Raw genomic sequence first — 17,499 nt, 5'->3', positions numbered from 1 at the left:
GCCAGTCAATTCTAAGATGGACCCGCCGCTGACCAAGGCCTGGCCTTGATTGAGGTAACGCCTCTGTGAATAACGTATTTGAGAAGGGGAAGAAGTTGCTGCGCAGTTGCTAAACTGCAGCAGAAACAGGGCGTGAGAATGGGAAAACATCTCCACAGACACCAAGGTCAGTGGAGAAGGAGGGGGAGGAGGTGCTTAGGCCCTGAAAGAAAGACTCCCCTATGACCTGTGGTGAAAGACCATGGTGAGGCAGGCTGTCCCCCTGCAGTCCATAGAGGACCACTGGGGAGCAGAGATCTACCCGCAGCCCGTGGAGGACCCCACGCTGGAGTGGATGGTTGCCCGAAGGAGGCTGTGACTCTGTGGGAAGCCCACGTTGGAGCAAGTTCCTGGCAGGACCTGGGAGCCCACACCGGAGCAGGTTTGCTGTCAGGGCTTGTGATCCTGTGAGGGACCCACGCTGGAGTGGTTGGTACCTGAAGGACTTTTCTCCCAGTGGATGACCCCTGTTGGGGCAGTGTGTGAGGAGCTGCCCCCGTGGGAAGGCCCCATGCTGGAGCAGTTCGTGGAGGACTATCTCCCGTGGGAGGGACTCCACACTGTAGCAGTGGGAAGTGTGAGGAGGCATCCCCCTGAGAAGAAGCAGCAGCAGCAGCAATGTCCATCTGTAATGAACTGTGACCGTAACTCCCATCCCCTGCGCCGCTGGGGGGGGGGAGAGAGGGAGGGGTGGGGGGAAATGTTTTAAGATTTGGTTTTATTTCTCATCTCCCTGCTCTGTTTTGATGGTTCATTAATAAATCAAACCTTTTCTCCCCAAGTTGAGTCTGTTTTTTATATGTACTAAAAGGAGTATATATTTATAATATTTACACTTTGACAACTCAGAGAAATCTATCTGCCAGGGCTCCCCAGGAGCTATTCCTCTTACTTTATCTGCAGGCAGTGTTCTTTGTATCTTGGGGTTATTTGCAGAGCAAGTTCAGCATCTCCTTAGTTAGCTACCATGCTTCTGTATTCTTTGATCATTTTAACGTTTCTGCCAATCGGTCCTTCTTTTCAGAATATTGAGGAGGTTTCTGTGTTGAATTTCCCCCCCCCCCCCCCCTCCTCCTACCAGGTGTCAGGGCTCTAATCACATGCTCATGTAAGGGCAGCCAAATCAACAGCTTCCTTGGGAATTTAATACTCCCCGTTCCTTCCCCATGGCTTTGTGAGCATGTGCAACCCCAAAAGCATATTTACAGTTGTTAAATATTGCCTCTTTGATCTTGCCCAATTTCAAGAGTTCTCATGAGAGCAATAATTTTGCCTTTCTGTGCTGAGGTGTTTTGAGGGTAGTGGCGTAGCTTTGATCTCTTCCCATAAGGTCACCACTACATATCCTGCCTTTTTTTCTCCATTCCACATGAAACTGATACCGTCTGTAAATAATTCCAGATCCACATTCTTCAAGGGCTTATCCATCAGATCTGGTCTGCTGGCATAAACTTGTTCAATAATAGTCAGGCAGTCATGTTGCAGAAGTTCTTGGCAACAGGGTAGCAAGCTTTAGGGTAGACACCACGCTTAAAGTTACATCTTCTTGGTCTATCGATTGTCAAAGTATCAAGCCACACAGACTTGGGGAAATCCAGTGATGTCCCTTGTGGTTTAAAATGGTCAATACCGCATGTGGGATCGGTACTGTTATAGGCTGTTCCAAAGTGAGCTTCCAGGCCTCTTGGATTAAGAGCAGTAGCTGATACAGCTTGCAAGCAAGCAGGCCATCCCTTGCTCACTTCATCTACCTGTTTAGAAAAATAGACCACTGGTCTCCTCCAACTTCCAAGTGTTTAGGTCATTACCCCAGAGGCCACTTGTTGCTTCTCATGGACATAGAATCATAGAATGGTAGGGTTGGAAGGGACCTTTAGAGATCATCTAGTCCAACCCCGCAACATATAGTTGAAACAACATATTCCAACATATAGTTGAAAAGGTTTAATCTAGGTAAGCCTAGAGCAGGAGCTTTCATTAGTTCCTTTTTGATATCATCAAAACTCTTCTGCGTTCAGGGGTCCATTCTAACATTTCTCCTGGACCCTTGGTAGTGGCATATAGGGGTTTAGCTATTAGTCCCAAATTTAGAATCCTTATTTGAGACTACTTGGCCATTCCTAAGAATTCTGATCATTCCTTTTTTTTTCTGGGTACTGCAATTTGGCAAATAGCTTCCTTCTGTTCTGCTCCTAGTTCTCTTTGTCCTTTTGAAACTTTGAAATCCAAATATTGAACCTTTTCCTGTGGTATTTGTGCATTCTTTTTAGAAACTCTATACCCTGCTAATCCCAAGTAACTCAACAGGCCAATAGTAGCTTTTGAAGAGTCCTCTCTTCTATTGGCACCAATCAGTATATCATTGATGTATTGCAGCAACATTATACTTTGTTACCTCTCCCTAGTTCCGATTCTTTTGCTAGTATGTTACCAAACAGGGTAGGGCTGTTCTTGAATCCTTGCAGAAGGACAGTCCAGCATAGCTGTACTTTTTCTCCCTGGTCACTGGGCTTTCTCATTCAAATGTGAAGATGATCTGGCTTTGGTTGTCCCCTGGGATACAAAAGAAGGCATCTTTCAAATCTAGGGCTGTAAAAGAAACATTTGTTTCAGGTATCGAAGTAAATAATGTATATGGATTTGATACAATGGGGTGTACGTTGACTGTAATCTGGTTGATTTCCCTCAGATCTTGAACCAGTCTATACCCCTGAGACCGGGGTTTCTTCACCGGTAATGTAGGAGTATTAAATTCAGATTCACATTCTCTAAACAGTCCATACTGCATGAAAGTATTTATCAAGGGCTCCAGTCCTTTGCATGCTTCTAGTCTAATTGGATATTGATTTACCCTCATCGGGTTTACCTCTGGTTTGAGTTCTATTTTAAGGGGAGTCAAGTTTTTTTGCTTTACCTGGTTTCTTTGAGGCCCAGACCAAAGGAATTACTGCTTTCACTACCATGTCTGGGATGTTGTTCTCGGGCTCTTCTGAGAACTTGTCCGTCAGTAAGCAGATTTGAGCCTTCTGTACTGTTTCTTGTGGGATGTGTGGCTGTACAGAGTTCTCAGAAAAGGTCTCTCTGATATTTGTTTCCTAAAAGTGATATTTTTTTGATTAAACTTTCCTTACATATTTCTGTTTCACTAAAATCATAGAATCAAAATACCAATATTTTAGGTGAAAGTTCTCCAAATCCCCCTCCCTCAAGTTCATTCAGCATATGATTGACACTGCATGAGTCCATCAAAACTAAATTCTTTTTTGGCTGTAGAGTAGTATGTTTTTTGGTGAGTTGCTGAGCGATATAAAATACTGGTAAGGAAAACCTTTATCTTTTTAATCGTGTCCTTCAGAATTTTCTGTGATTACCAGTTCTGTGTGTTCTGAAGAAAGGCTTCATTTGAGCTTGATTAAATAATAAAATGTGAAACGCTAAATTTCATTTAGAAATCTAATCTCTGAATAATTTACCATGGATTTTATAAAGTATCTGCTAGAAAGTATGCAGAGATCTAGTCTAGATCCTTAAAGTTGTATTATTTTCTGATTCTCCTTGCAGTGCTATATGCTTAAAAACTTGAAATTTCATCTCCAAAGATTGATCTCTGTATACGTGTTACACTCTTGTTTGGGAGAAAAGATATAGTTTCAACAACTGACCTGAGAAAAGAGATTGGTTTTTTTTGTTTGTTTTTTTTTTTTTTTTTAAAGCAGGAATGTATCAGAATACTGACTTGTTAAAGAAAAAGTAGATTAAAACTGTAAGTAACCATGGAGTTAAATCCAGTTGATGACTGGTAATAGGTGGTGTTCCCCAGGGCTCAGTATTGGAGCCAGTTCTGTTTAATATCTTTATCAGTGATCTGGATGAGGGGATTGAGTGCACTCTCAGTAAATTTGAGGATGACACTGACTTGGGCGGGAGTGTCGATCTGCTTGAGGGGGTTGGAAAGCTCTACAATGGGATCTGGACAGGCTGGATTGATGGGCTGAGGCTAATTGTAGGAGATTCAACAAGGCTGAGTGTCGGGTCCTGCACTTGAGTCACAAGAACCCCATGCAATGCTACAGGCTTGGGGAAGAGTGTCTGGAAAGCTATCTAGAAGAAAAGGACCTGGGGGTGTTGGTCGATAGCCACGTGAATATGAGCCAGCAGTGTGCCCAGGTGGCCAAGAAGGCCAATGGCATCCTGGCTTGTATCAGAAATAGTGTGGCCAGCAGGACCAAGGAAGTGATTGTCCTCGACTACTGTGTTCGGTTTTGGGCCCCTCACTACAAGACAGACATCGAGGTGCTGGATCATGTCCAAACAAGAGCAACAAAGCTGGTGAAGGGTCTAGAGAACAAGTCTTATGAGGAGCGGCTGAGGGAGCTTGGGTTGTTTAACTGGGAGGAAGCTGAGGGGAGACATAATCGCTCTCTACAACTACCCGAAAGGAGGTTGTAGCGAGGTGGGGGTCGATCTCTTTTCCCAAGTTACAAAACAATAGGACAAGAGGAAATGACCTCAAGTAGCACCAGGGGAGGTTTAGATTGGAGATGAGGAAAAATTCCTTCACCAAAAGGGTTGTTGGGCATTGGATCAGGCCACCCGGGGAAGTGGTGGAGTCACCATCCCTGGAGATATTTAAAAGATGTGTAGATGAGGTGCTTAGGGACACAGTTTAGTGGTGGGCTTGGCAGTGTGAGGTTAGTGGTTGGACTTGATGATCTTAAAGGTCTTTTTCCAACCGAAATGATTCTATGGTATGGAATATCCCTTTGGTCAGTTTAGGTCAGCTTTCCTGGCTATGTCCCCTCCCAAGATCATGCCTACCCCCAGCCTACTGGTGAGGGTCAGGGGGAAATGTTAATGGTTAGACTCGATGATCTTAAAGGTCTTTTCCAACCGAAATGATTCAATGATTCTAAAAATGATTGTTTTGGCACTCTGCAGCAAGAGTGGACAATATGATGTTTTTTCCCATTTACTGTGTAACTTATTGGAAACTGGTTTTAGCATTCTGTGGTTTTCATAAAACCGTTTTTACAATTTTTACCAAAAATTATAGTCTTTATGTAGATCAAATGTTCACTTTTTTTCCCCTATGTATAACTGAAGGAATAGTTCAGTCCCTCTTGTCAGTATTTTCTCCCTTTTCCAAGTTGCTTTTCCAGTTGCTTTTCACATTTTTAAAGAATTGTTATTATTCAGGACCGCTGTCCAACTTCTGCATTACTGGAAAAATTCAGGTCCTCTTGATGCCATCAGTTTATGTAACTATTTCTTTGAATTGTCTGGTCAAAAGTATTGTTTCAACTTGATGTACTTTTTTTACCTTGTACAAATGACTCTTGTGTAATACAAATGCTTTTAGAACTGTTAACTGTCTTACCTAAATCAATTATTTCTGACTGGTTTTAGAACTTGTATTGCATAGCAATATGAACAGACGTGGTATTTTCCTTTTTTTGTGTGTGTGTGACAAGTGCATTCACAAATCTGAGTACTAAAATACGCACTGCCACCCAGCAAAAGAAACCTCAACCCCTAAACTACATAAATTAGTAAGATGAGCAATTTTCTTCTGTGTTAAACTATTGAAATTTGGTTTTAAATAATTTTTCCTATTTGTTATCAGGCTTTTAAATTGAGTGCATTATTATTACAAAGCTATTTGTTATTTTTTAGCCGTGATACTAGACTAACTGTAGAAAAGTGACCAATTTTTGAAGGTATTTCAGCTATATTATATTTCAGTATAATTAAATGCATTTGCTACCAAAATACATTGATACTTTGTTAGATTTGTACAGGCCTATCATATAAACTCTATGACCTGCATAATAGAAGTATTACTGCTGTTATCTCTACTAATGTAGTATGAATTTGTCCAGGATGCTGGTAATTTCATTTTTGTGTTTTATTTCATTTACTTCTTGCAAATCTTTTTACCTTTTTGGAAATGTACATCTCCTTTACAGTCTTATAATATTTTTATGTCATGATGTTTATCAGTAATTGCTGATGAGGTATTAATTAGTTAAGGGTGTATGAGTGTGTGTGTATATATATATATGAGAGAATGAGTTTGTAATGTTGCATTTTGTTTGAATATAGACAGTGTGCTTTAAAAACTCAATGTTATCCTAACTTCCTTTTAAAAAATGAAAATTAAAAAAAATCGCAAAACCAACAAAAAAACACCCCAAAAAGCAAAAGAATTTTTCTGTCAAGATTTCTTTTCTTTATTAATAGGATAATTGCCATGTGTGGAGACTATTACATTGGTGGACGCCGTTTTGCGTCACTCTCTGACCTAATTGGTTATTACAGTCATGTGTCTTGTTTGCTGAAGGGGGAAAAACTCTTCTTTCCAGTAGCACCTCCAGAGGCAAGTAATAAATTTTTTAAATGTCATTTACTTAAATATTCATATTGTTAATCTTGCATTCAATAGCCATAGTTTTCTATGAAAAAAAAACATTTTAGAAAGCTTCCCCTAGTTCTAGAGCTGTCTCAGCATATGGTGAAGTACAAGGAATGTAGAAATTTATGATTAGAAAATGTTTTTAAAATGAAAATCTGTAATGAAAAAGCTAGATAACAGTTATCACCAAATGTAGTAATAACACTGTACGTAAACTGAGATAAAAAAGAAAATGTGCAGTTCTTGGCTAGTAAAGAGCAGCATTGTAATGTAGTTAGCCTCTAAGATTTTACATTGACTTAATAAAGTATTTCAAAATTATGTTACTATTTTGTAGCAAAGACTTCAAAGTACACATCCTGGAAATAACCATAGTTCCTGAAAGCTGGGCTTATTTCAAGGAACTGTCCTTAAGACAATATCAGTATATTTATTTAAAAAAACCCCCCCCACACACACACAAAAAAAAACCCTAAACAAAAAGAACCCAAACAAACAAAACCCCAAAACTGACCAACCCAGACAAAACAGCCCCCCCCACCCCTGCACACCTGCAGACTGTGCCCTATCCCCCATCCCCCCAGAATAAAGATGCTTTTGAATGTTAAAATTGTAAAGTACTCTTTCATGGGAATTAAATCATTGGTAATTGGATTTTTGGAGATAATATGACCAGTAATGTTACAAGGTTAGAAATGAAATGAGAGCATTTGTAGATGACTTAAGAAATTAAGCATCTCCAGCTCTTACTATTTTTGACACTTTGAAAATTTTAAAACTAACAAAGGGATAGAAATTACTGTTACTAGTCTTTTGCCTCAGAATGGAAAAATGTTGGGGAGAGGAAGCCTATACTAGAATGAAAGGGAAAATTAATATCTTTGTGCTCTTCTTTAAAATTGTAGCCTGTGGAGGATAGAAGGAGAGTTCGAGCAATTCTGCCTTACACCAAAGTGCCAGAAACGGATGAAATAAGGTATGTTTTAACAATAGGTAGAAGCAGTTGTGATATTCTTGGATAACTTATAAACACTAATGATTTCAATATCTGCTGACTATGCAAATACTTTCCAGTTGCATCTTAGAGTTAACACTCTGGGAGATTAAAGGTATGATGTCTCTCTTGGTTTTTTTTTTTTCTCTTTCCTTTCTTTTTTTCTTTTGTCTTGTTATCTCTCTTCTCCCCCCCACTCCCCATCCAGTATAGCAATAGCACTTGTATTCTGGGTATACTGTTTGTATTAACCGTAAGGGGAGTTACACTTAATTGCTAGAGCTCTGAAACTTAGTTTAGAAGTAGAACATTACTAATTTCAAAGGCTTATCTGCTTAGAGAACAATATCAGTTTGTGCATGAAGGAATTCTGTGCAAAAATGTGAGTCTTTAAATTGTCTCAGAATTTGCAATGAATTATTGCTGCTACTTTTGGCTCTAAAACCACAGGTAACAACATCAGGATTTCTTGTCCTTATTTTATACTCCTTCCCCATTCCTTCCACATGGCTTCGTGAGCATGTATAACCCCAAAAGCATATTTAGAGTCAGTAAATATTGACTCTTTGATCTTTTCCAATTTCGAAAACTCTCAGGAGAGCAATAATTTTGCCTTTCTGTGCTGAGGTGTTTCAAGGGTAGTGACATCCTACAGGAGGTTTGGGGAGGGACCGGCTGTGTGCTGCTCTGTTGCTGGCTGGGCTTAAGCTGAAAACATATTACTTAATTTTCACCCACAAAAAAAAAAAAAATAGTTGCTCTTATTCCCAGAAAATCTCCATGGGTTCTAAAACCACAATGATTATGAAGAAACAAACAAAACATGGTATTTTCATTGAATATGGCACTAATATGAAGTGTCTGTCATCATATGTGGTCTTCCAGTGAAACCTTTGAAGACAAGTGAGGATAAAGATCCTTCTGTTAGGAGTCTCTGAACTAGCTGATGTACAATCCCATGGGAAATTAAAAGTTAAATGAGACACTAAGGTGAAGGTTACTGTATATCTACAAGAAACCAAAACATGAGCTCTGTCACAGGGACAACTGCATTTCTGAAAATATAGATTCCAAGATTCAAACTAAAGGGCTTCCCTGAAAAATGTGTACCTTCAGGCCTATTAGATGTAATGGAGCTCAATGATATACGTATGTGTGTATGTATAGAGAGAAAGAGATGTAGAGTAGGTTTCCTGTTATCTAACTGTAGCTGTTAATCACAGCTATTCAGTCTGCCTCAGTTGAGCGGACTCTCTATACAAATCAGTGTAACACATAAGAACCTCCAGTGAACAATTAATTATTTTTTAATTAATTAATTGCATCACAAGATAGATGCTAAAGAGGGAATGAATCACCCTCTGGAGGATATATGTTGACAATACAGGGCACCCCTGCTAACTTAGACTAAACATTCAACTTTTAGCCAGCTAAAATGAGGTGAAGCAAATCTCACTCACTGCCTCCACACTTCCAGGTAGTCTGTTCATATTGGGTTTGGGATTTTGGGTTTGTTTTTTTTTTTTTTTTTTCTTTTTTCCCCCATAGCTTTTCCTTTAATTTTCAGGCACTTGTTATACCATTTTCATCTTGTTACACCATTGTGGTGGTTTAGCCCTGGCTGAACAATAACCAAACCACAGAGTTACTCACTCCTCCCCACCTTAGCAGGATGGGGAGGAGAATCAAGAGAGTTTTAGAACTTTGTGAGTTGAGATAAGGACAGTTTAATAGAACACCACAAAGAGTAGGCAGTTACAACGATGGTCAAAGGACATAGAAAACGAGCAATGCCCAGCGTAAATGCTCACTGCCCACAGCCCGACCTGCAGCCCTATGGCAGAACTGCAGTTCCGGCACTTGCTGCAGTGCTGCCCTGGCCCGGCTGCCCTTATATCCTGAGCATGACAGTCACCTGGGATTGAATAGCCTGGCCCCACCCCCTGGCGGCGGCTGGGGAGAGTTAACCCTATCCCAGCCAAACCCAGGACATTATCCACCCCTTATTCTATACCGTGTACATCATGCCCAGATAAGGCACATTTTTAAACGTTTTCCTGTTATTGATACAGATATTATTCCCTTAGTCCATGGGCCGTTACTTTAGTCCATGACTTCAAGGCTCTGTCTCTCATAGTAGTCTTCCAGGTTCCTGCTCAGATGATATCAACCCACTGCTTCAGCTTCTCTGGTCTCACCTCTGGATGCTATTTGTATGAGGTCACTTCTTCCTGAAGAGCATGCTCAAGGCAGGAGATTGCCAGAAAACACACAAGGCAGAGCAGTAGATCTCCTACTAAAATTTCTTCAGTGTTCTAGCACTTCTTTTGTTGCTTGTGCCTAAGAACTCTGCTGTTAAAATTGAGCAAAAATGATTCCCTTTCTTTCTGTGTATCCCCTCTTTTTGAAAGAGTCTGTATTGAACCACTGATACTTTAAAATGTGTAATCTTAATATTTAATGAAGTTATTGGATTGCCTCTTTGGATATCATGTGCCCACTGCCTCACTCTGTCACTCTGCCTCCTCAGCTGGATGGAGGAGAAAATATGACAAAAGTCTTGTGGGCTGAGATAAGGACAGAGAGATCACTCAGTAATTACTGTCATGGGCAAAACAGTCTCAACTCTTGGAATTTATTTATTGCCGGTTAACACCCAAGTAGGATAATGAGAAATAAGAACAAATCTTAAAACACTTTCTCCTCCACCCATCCATTCTTCCCAAGCTTAACTTCATTTTTGAATTCTATACGTCCTCCCCCTGAGTGGGGTAGGGGCATGGGGAATGGTGCTTATAATCAGTTCATCACACATTCTCTCTGCCACTCCTTCCTCCTCATACTTTTTCCCTGCTCCAGTGTGGGGTCCCTCCCACAAGAGACAGTCCTCCACGAGCCTTCTCAATGTGAATGTTTCTCACGGGCTGCAGTTCTTCACAAACTGCTCTAGCATGCATCCCTTCCATGGGGGCAGTCCTTCAGGAATGGATTGCACAAGCATGGGTCCACAACGGGGTCTACAGGTCCTGACAGAAAACCTGCTCCAGTGGAGGTTTCCCACAGAGTGACAGCCTCCTTTGGGTGCATGCACCTGCTCCAGTGGGGGGTCCTCCACAGGCTGCAGGTGCATGTCTGCTCCATTGTGGCCTTCCATAGACTGCAGAGGGACAGCCTGCCTCACTATAGTCTTCACCACAGGCTGCAGAGTGATCTCTGCTATGGTGTCTGGAGCACCTCCTCCCTCTCCTTCTTCCCTGACCTTGGTGTCTGCAGAGTTGTTTCACGTGTTCTCAGTCCTCTTTTCTGGCTGCTGTTGCACAGCAGGGTTTTTTCCCCCTTTTTTAAATATAGAATCACGTAGACAATGACATTTTTGCTGTTTGTCTCAGCCATTCCTGTAGTTCCCACACTACCACAACCTTGCGATGTAAAGCCAGTAAACCCCCTCCCCCTCCCGTTAACTGATACTCATTTCCTTCTAATGCTGATCTATCAAGAAAATCTAGGTGATGGTCTTTACTTTCCACTTCTCTTGCAGTCTTATCTTTAATACAAGAACATGTGCTAATTGCTTAGAATTAATACTGCTTCCTTAGGATGTCATAATTTTTTTCCAGATGAGGGGAAAAAAGGTAAGATTTGTAAAAGGTTTGTAGCAATTTTTAATGAGACCATCTTGGCTTCACAAGTTGATAGAATGTGTTGGTTGATTTGAGAATTGGGTTCTTGATAGGCCTATTAGCCTAAGGTTACAGAGAAAGGTGTGTGACAGCTTTATATCCTCATTGGGGTGGAAATTTATCCCAAGGTTCCATCTCCAGTCCATTTTGAAATCTTCAAAAACATTGCAAGGATATTTATTTTTGAGGAGACCTTCTAAGCTTACAAGAAGGTGGTAAGAAAGGAACTCCTCAATTTTGTATTGCAAGTAGGGCTTCTTTCTATTCATATGCTTAACAGGATTCATCAAGACCAGTAAATGCCTAATTGCATCTACCAATTTATGAGGATGTCGTGGACAGTCTCTTGCTCGGTGCCACCTATCCACCCTGTCGTGGATTTGTCCAGCCGGGGACAAAGAGCCACGAGGGTGCTCGCTCACTCCTCCCCCTCCCAGTGGAACGGGGAGGGGAACCAGAGAAAAAGGGGTAGGTTGAAATAAGAACAGTTTAATAGAACAACAATAAGAAGAAACAAGTTCAGGAAAAAACAGTTATATAACAGTAAATGAGGGGATATACAAAAGGAATGGTGCATGCTGCAGTTGCTCACCACTCGAGACTTGACATGACCGCTCCTGACCGGCAGCCGAACCCGTGGTTCCGCAGCCCCGCCCCCGACTAGCTCCCTGCCTATATGTATTGGACATGACGTCAGTATGGTATCAAATACCTGTTGGCCAGCCTGGATCAGCTGTCCATGCTGTACCCCTTCCTACTTCCTCATCGAAGTTAATCCTATCCTAGCCCAAACCACTTATTCTATACCATCCACATCATACCTAGTTTTATAATATATAACATCTAAACACCACACTTCCTCTCCCTGAAAAAAAAAAAGTATGGGCACACACAGACAAGTATATAATTCCCTCAATTTATAGGCCATTCCCCATAACGTTCCCGTTGAGTCCATTTAGTCCATAACTTCAAGTCTTCATTCATCATAAATCTTTTGCAGCAGGACAGATGGGGTGTGTGTGTGAGATAGGTCATTGCATGCAGTATCAGGAGTTTGCAACTGGTCTATTCAGTGTGTCTTGTCTGTAAGTTGAAGGCACTGATCTTGAGGACATCACTGGACGCCAATTCACATTCCTCCGTTCTGTATCTTGCTCGTCCAGGTCCATCCTTCAGTGATCTGGGTGTTTCTTACTGCAGTGTCAGTGATATGGCATAGAGCAACTACAGTAATGGTGACATATAACAGCAAAGTTATTTAACAACTAACATAATACAATTCAATTCATGGGATTCACTGGCTATTCTCACCCAAAATCAAATTTCCTTGAGGTACACACTGAATTTCCCCATCCTTGCGCATCACCCACCAAGTGCACCCAGGTCCCTGAGCAAAAACAATCCCACGAATGGGTTTGCCTTTACCCGAGGTAGGACTCACTCAGGCTGCTTTCCCTAACAGATCTTTTACGTGCACTACAGGGACTTTATCCCCTTCTACATTATGTAAAAGTTCTGATTGGGCAGGGCCAGCTCTGTTGACAGATCCTCTGGAGTTGACTAGCCAGGTGGCCTTTTCTAAATTTGTATCCCAGTGTTTGAATGTCCCACCTCTCATTGCTCTCAGTGTTGTCTTAAATAGTCCATTGTGTTGTTCAATTTTTTGAGAGGCTGGTGCATGATAGGGGATGTGATGGACCCACTCAATGCTGTGCTCTTTGGCCCAGGCATCTATGAGGTTGTTCCAGAAGTGTGTCCCATTGTCTGATTCAATTCTTTCTGGGGTGCCATGTCGCCAGAGGATGTTCTTTTCAATGCCCTGGATGGTGTTCTGGGCGGTGGCATGAGACACAGGATAGGTTTCCAACCAGCCAGTGGTCGCCTCCACCATTGTGAGCACATGACGTTTGCCTTGGTGAGTCTGTGGCAGTGTGATGTAATCAATCTGCCAGGCCTCTCCATATTTATATTTCTGCCATTGCCCTTCATACCATGTGGGCTTCAACCGTTTGACTTGTTTGATTGTAGCACATCTCACACTCATGGACAACCTGTGCAATACTGTCCAAGGTTAAATCCACCCCTCGATCACGAGCCCATTTATAGGTGGCATCTCTGCCTTGATGATCTGAGGTGTCATGGGCCCACCGATCTAAAAATAACTCCCCCTTGTGTTGCCAATTCAAATCTATCTGAGCTGCTCCAATCTTTGCAGCCTTGTCCACTTGCTGGTTATGCAGATGTTCTTCCGTGGTCCTGTTCTTAGGTATGTGGGCATCTACATGGCACACCTTCACAACTAGCTTCTTCAGCCAAGCAGCGATGTCTTGCCATATTGGGGCAGCCCAGATGGGTTTGCCCCATCGTTGCCAGTTGTTTTGTCTTCATTGCTGTAACTACCCCCACACAGCACTTGCCACCATCCACGAGTCAGTGTAGAGATAAAGCCTCGGCCATTTTTCTCGTTCAGCAATGTCTAAAGCCAACTGGATGGCTTTTACCTCTGCAAACTGGCTCGATTCACCCTTTCCTTCTGCAGCTTCTAAAATTTTGCGTAGGGGACTCACACAGCTGCCTTCCACCTCCGATGCTTCCCCACAAGATGACAGGACCCATCGGTGAACAGGGCATACCGCTTCTCGTCTTCTGGAAGTTCCTCGTATGATGGGGCCTCTTCAGCACGTGTCACCTCCTTTTCTGGTGATATTTCACTGTATTCACACTCTGGCCAGTTCGTGATCAATTCCAGAATTCCAGGGCAGCTAGAATTTCCTACGCGAGCTCGTTGTGTGATCAGTGTGATCCACTTACTCCATGTAGCATCAGTTGCATGATGTGTGGAGGAGGCCCTCCCTTTGAACATCCAGCCCAGCACTGGCAGTTGAGGTGCTAGGAGAAGTTGTGTTTCTGTGCCGATCACTTCTGGTGCAGCTTGAACCCCTTCATATGCTGCCAGTATCTCCTTCTCAGTTGGAGTGTATTGGGCCTCGGATCCTCTGTATCCTCGACTCCAGAACCCAAGGGGTCGGCCTCGACCCTCCCCAGGTGCTCTCTGCCAAAGACTCCAAGTAGGGCCATTCTCCCCAGCTGTGGTGTAGAGCACATTTTTAACATCTGGTCCTGCCCGCACTGGCCCAAGCGCCATCGCATGAACAATCTCCTGTTTAATTTGTTCAAAACTTTGTTGCTGTTCAGGACCCCATTCAAAATAATTTTTCTTCCGTGTCACATGGTAGATAGGGCTCACAGTCATACTGTAATTTGGAATGTGCATTCTCCAAAAACCCACAACACCTAGGAAAGCTTGTGTTTCCTTTTTGCTAGTTGATGGAGACATGACTGTCATTTCCTTGATCACATCTACTAGGATATGGCGATGTCCATCCTGCCATTTTATTCCTAAAAACCGGATCTCCTGCGCAGGCCCTCTGACCTTACTTCATTTAATGGCAAAACCAGCCTTCAGAAGAATTTGAATTATCTTCTTCCTTTTCTCAAGAACTTCCTCTGCTGAGTTGCCCCACACAAAAATACCATCAATGTATTGCAGGTGTTCTGGGGCCTCACCCTTCTCCAGCGTGGCCTGGATCAGTCCATGGCAGATTGTGGGGCTGTGTTTCCACCCCTGGGGCAGTCGATTCCAGGTATACTGAACCCCTCTCCAAGTGAAAGCGAACTGGGACCTGCACTCTACTGCCAAAGGAATTGAGAAGAATGCATTGGGAATATCAGTGGTGGCATACCATTTGGCTGCCTTGGACTCCAGTTCATATTGGAGTTCCAGCATGTCCAGCACAGCCACGCTCAGTGGCGGCGTGACTTCATTCAGGCCACGATAGTCCACTGTCAGTCTCCACTCTCCACTAGACTTTCACACTGGCCATATGGGGCTGTTAAAGGGTGAGTGAGTTTTGCTGATCACCCCTTGGCTCTCCAGTTGACAAATCAACTTATGAATGGGAATCACTGAATCTCTGCTGGTGCGATATTGCCGCTGGTGCACTGTTTTGATTGCAATTGGCACCTGTTATTCTTTGATCATCATCAACCCCACAACAGAAGAGTCCTCTGAGAGGCCAGGCGTGCTGGACAGTTGTTCAGTTTCCTCTGTCTCCACTGCAGCCACACTAAAGGCCTACCGGTACCCTTTTGGGTTCTTAAAATACCCTCTCTTGAGGTAGTCTATGCCCAGGATACATGGAGCTTCTGGACCTGTCACAATGGGGTGTTTGTGCCACTCATTCCCAGTTAAACTCACTTCAGCTTCTAACAGGGTTAGCTGTTGAGATCCCCCTGTCACTCCAGAAATACAAACAGACTCCCTCCCTTTACAGCTTGATGGCATCAGAGTGCATTGGGCTCCAGTGTCAACTAAAGCCTTGTACTCTTGTGGGTTTGATGCGCCAGGCCATCAGATCCACACAGTCCAATAAACTCGGTTGTCCCTTTCCTCCACCTGGCTGGAGGCAGGGCCTCCCTATTACTGGCCATGGCAGTCATTGCATACTTTTTGTGGAAAAGAGCTAGAAGTCCCCTCGAGGGGATCAGAATTGAGATCAACCCTTCTATTTTGTCTAAGGGGCTTCTCACTGGAAACTGGAGTGGCATCTTTCCAGCAAAAATTGCTTCTTGTAACTGTTTTTCCCCGTAACTCCTGTGCCCGTGCCCTTAAGGCTGAAGTAGGTTGCCTATGCCACTTGTTCATGTTCTCTCTCTGATCCTGCAGGTAAGACCACAAAGCACCTCGTTGTGTGTGCCCTCTATATTCCCTCTCTTGAACAGAGGGATATCTACTAATAGCTGAAGTATGGACTTGGGCAGGTGGAGGGCGGGACATATTTTCTTTGAATTGGCGGAACTCTTGTGACATTTAATCTACAGCTGAAACAACAGCCTGTAGGGAGGAAGACAGACTTTCTTCATATTGCCGAAGTTGAACACCCATTTCCCCCACTGTTTTCCCCTCGCCTTCTTTCCAGGAGATGACTGCCAATGAATTGGCATAAGATGATGGTGCACTTTGCAGAAATCTTCACCACATAGATTGTGTGCACTGGACCTCATCTGGGTCTGTTGGTAACTGCTCATTATAAATCATTTCCTGCACAACTAACTCCCTCAGGTACTGGATACCTTTGTCCATTGTGGTACACGTGCCTGGGTGGCATACAATATCTTCTTTGAAGGGGTATCTTTCCTTCACACCTGACAAAAGTCTTCTCCAGAGGCTGAGGACTTGTGTCTTTCTTCCAATTGCCTTGTCAATGCCCCCATCCCAGGACAGGGAGCCCAGTTGCCTGGCTTCCCTGCCCTCCAAGTCCAAGCTGTTGGCCCCATTCTCCCAGCATCGGAGCAGCCAGGTGACAATGTGCTCACCTGAGTGGTGACTGTAATCCTTTTGCACATTTCAAGGACTGGGTGGTTATCTCTGGCTCTGACTCTTCCTCCCACTCCTGTGATGACACTGGTTCATCTTCATCCCTCACAAGACGAACTGATTTTTTTGTGTATTTCTTTTTCTGGACAGGAGCAACTGACACTGGCACAGGTTGATCCTCTGATTCAGAATCAGTGTCTGCTGTTGGAGTTAGGGCAGCAACAGTGTCAGTTGCCTCGGTTTGAATAGCCACAGTTGTTGCTAGGGTGAGATTCCTAATCTGTATAAGTAAAAAACTCTTCCAATACCTGTTCATATTCTTCTGTATGTCAATCCCTCCATAGCTACCCAACCTTATCAGTCTGAAAAACAAATTTTGCAACCCTACCTAAGAAAAACGCCCGACCTAGAGGACAGAACAATAAAACCATGATGGCTGGGACATCCCAAGTGTATTCCAAATTGTCAAAAGCTATTGCAGTTAACCTGAATGAGTAAGGGAGGATGGAAAAAACAGAAAAATTACATCCCTCCATTTTTCCCATGAATTGAGTGTCATTATTGTCACTAAATTCTGAGAGGAAATGTCCAAGTTGCAGAAATGACAACCAAGTCATGTACAAGTTCTGACCTAGCTCCATACCCAATGATACAAACATACCATAAGCTAATATTAACCAGTATATCAGAATGAGTGCTCTCATCCCTTTTCCAAAGGCAATAAACACTATCACAGAGTGCATATGAGAAATTATTGGCCAACACCATTTAAGCATATAAATCAACATTGTGACCAGCAACGTTTTAACTAATATCAGAAATGTACACAAGAAAATTGTTTCAGCCCACTCTGTCTTATTTCAACCCTGCAGGCCCCATGTTGAGCGCCAAATAATGTCGTGGTTTTGTCCAGCCGGGGACAAAGAGCCGCGAGGGTGCTCGCTCACTCCTCCCCCTCCCGGCGGAATGGGGAGAGGAACCAGACAAAAAGGGGTAG

General features: G+C 43.0%; 1 protein-coding gene across 7 annotated transcripts in view; it reads left to right on the top strand.

Annotated features, from left to right (window-relative positions):
- The window catches only part of LOC133628529 (ras GTPase-activating protein 1), a 128,495-nt gene that overhangs the window by 33,483 nt on the left and 77,513 nt on the right, over positions 1-17,499 (top strand). For all 7 annotated transcript variants that reach the window (XM_062016820.1, XM_062016821.1, XM_062016819.1 and 4 more), the window contains 2 exons: positions 6,280-6,415; positions 7,357-7,427. In XM_062016820.1, coding sequence (XP_061872804.1) covers positions 6,280-6,415; positions 7,357-7,427 — 207 coding nt within the window. The remainder of the gene's footprint in view (positions 1-6,279; positions 6,416-7,356; positions 7,428-17,499) is intronic.

Source organism: Colius striatus, chromosome W (genome assembly GCF_028858725.1).
Source record: "Colius striatus isolate bColStr4 chromosome W, bColStr4.1.hap1, whole genome shotgun sequence".
NCBI classification, from domain to species: Eukaryota; Metazoa; Chordata; class Aves; order Coliiformes; family Coliidae; genus Colius; species Colius striatus.
This window is presented reverse-complemented; position numbering and strand designations above follow the sequence as displayed.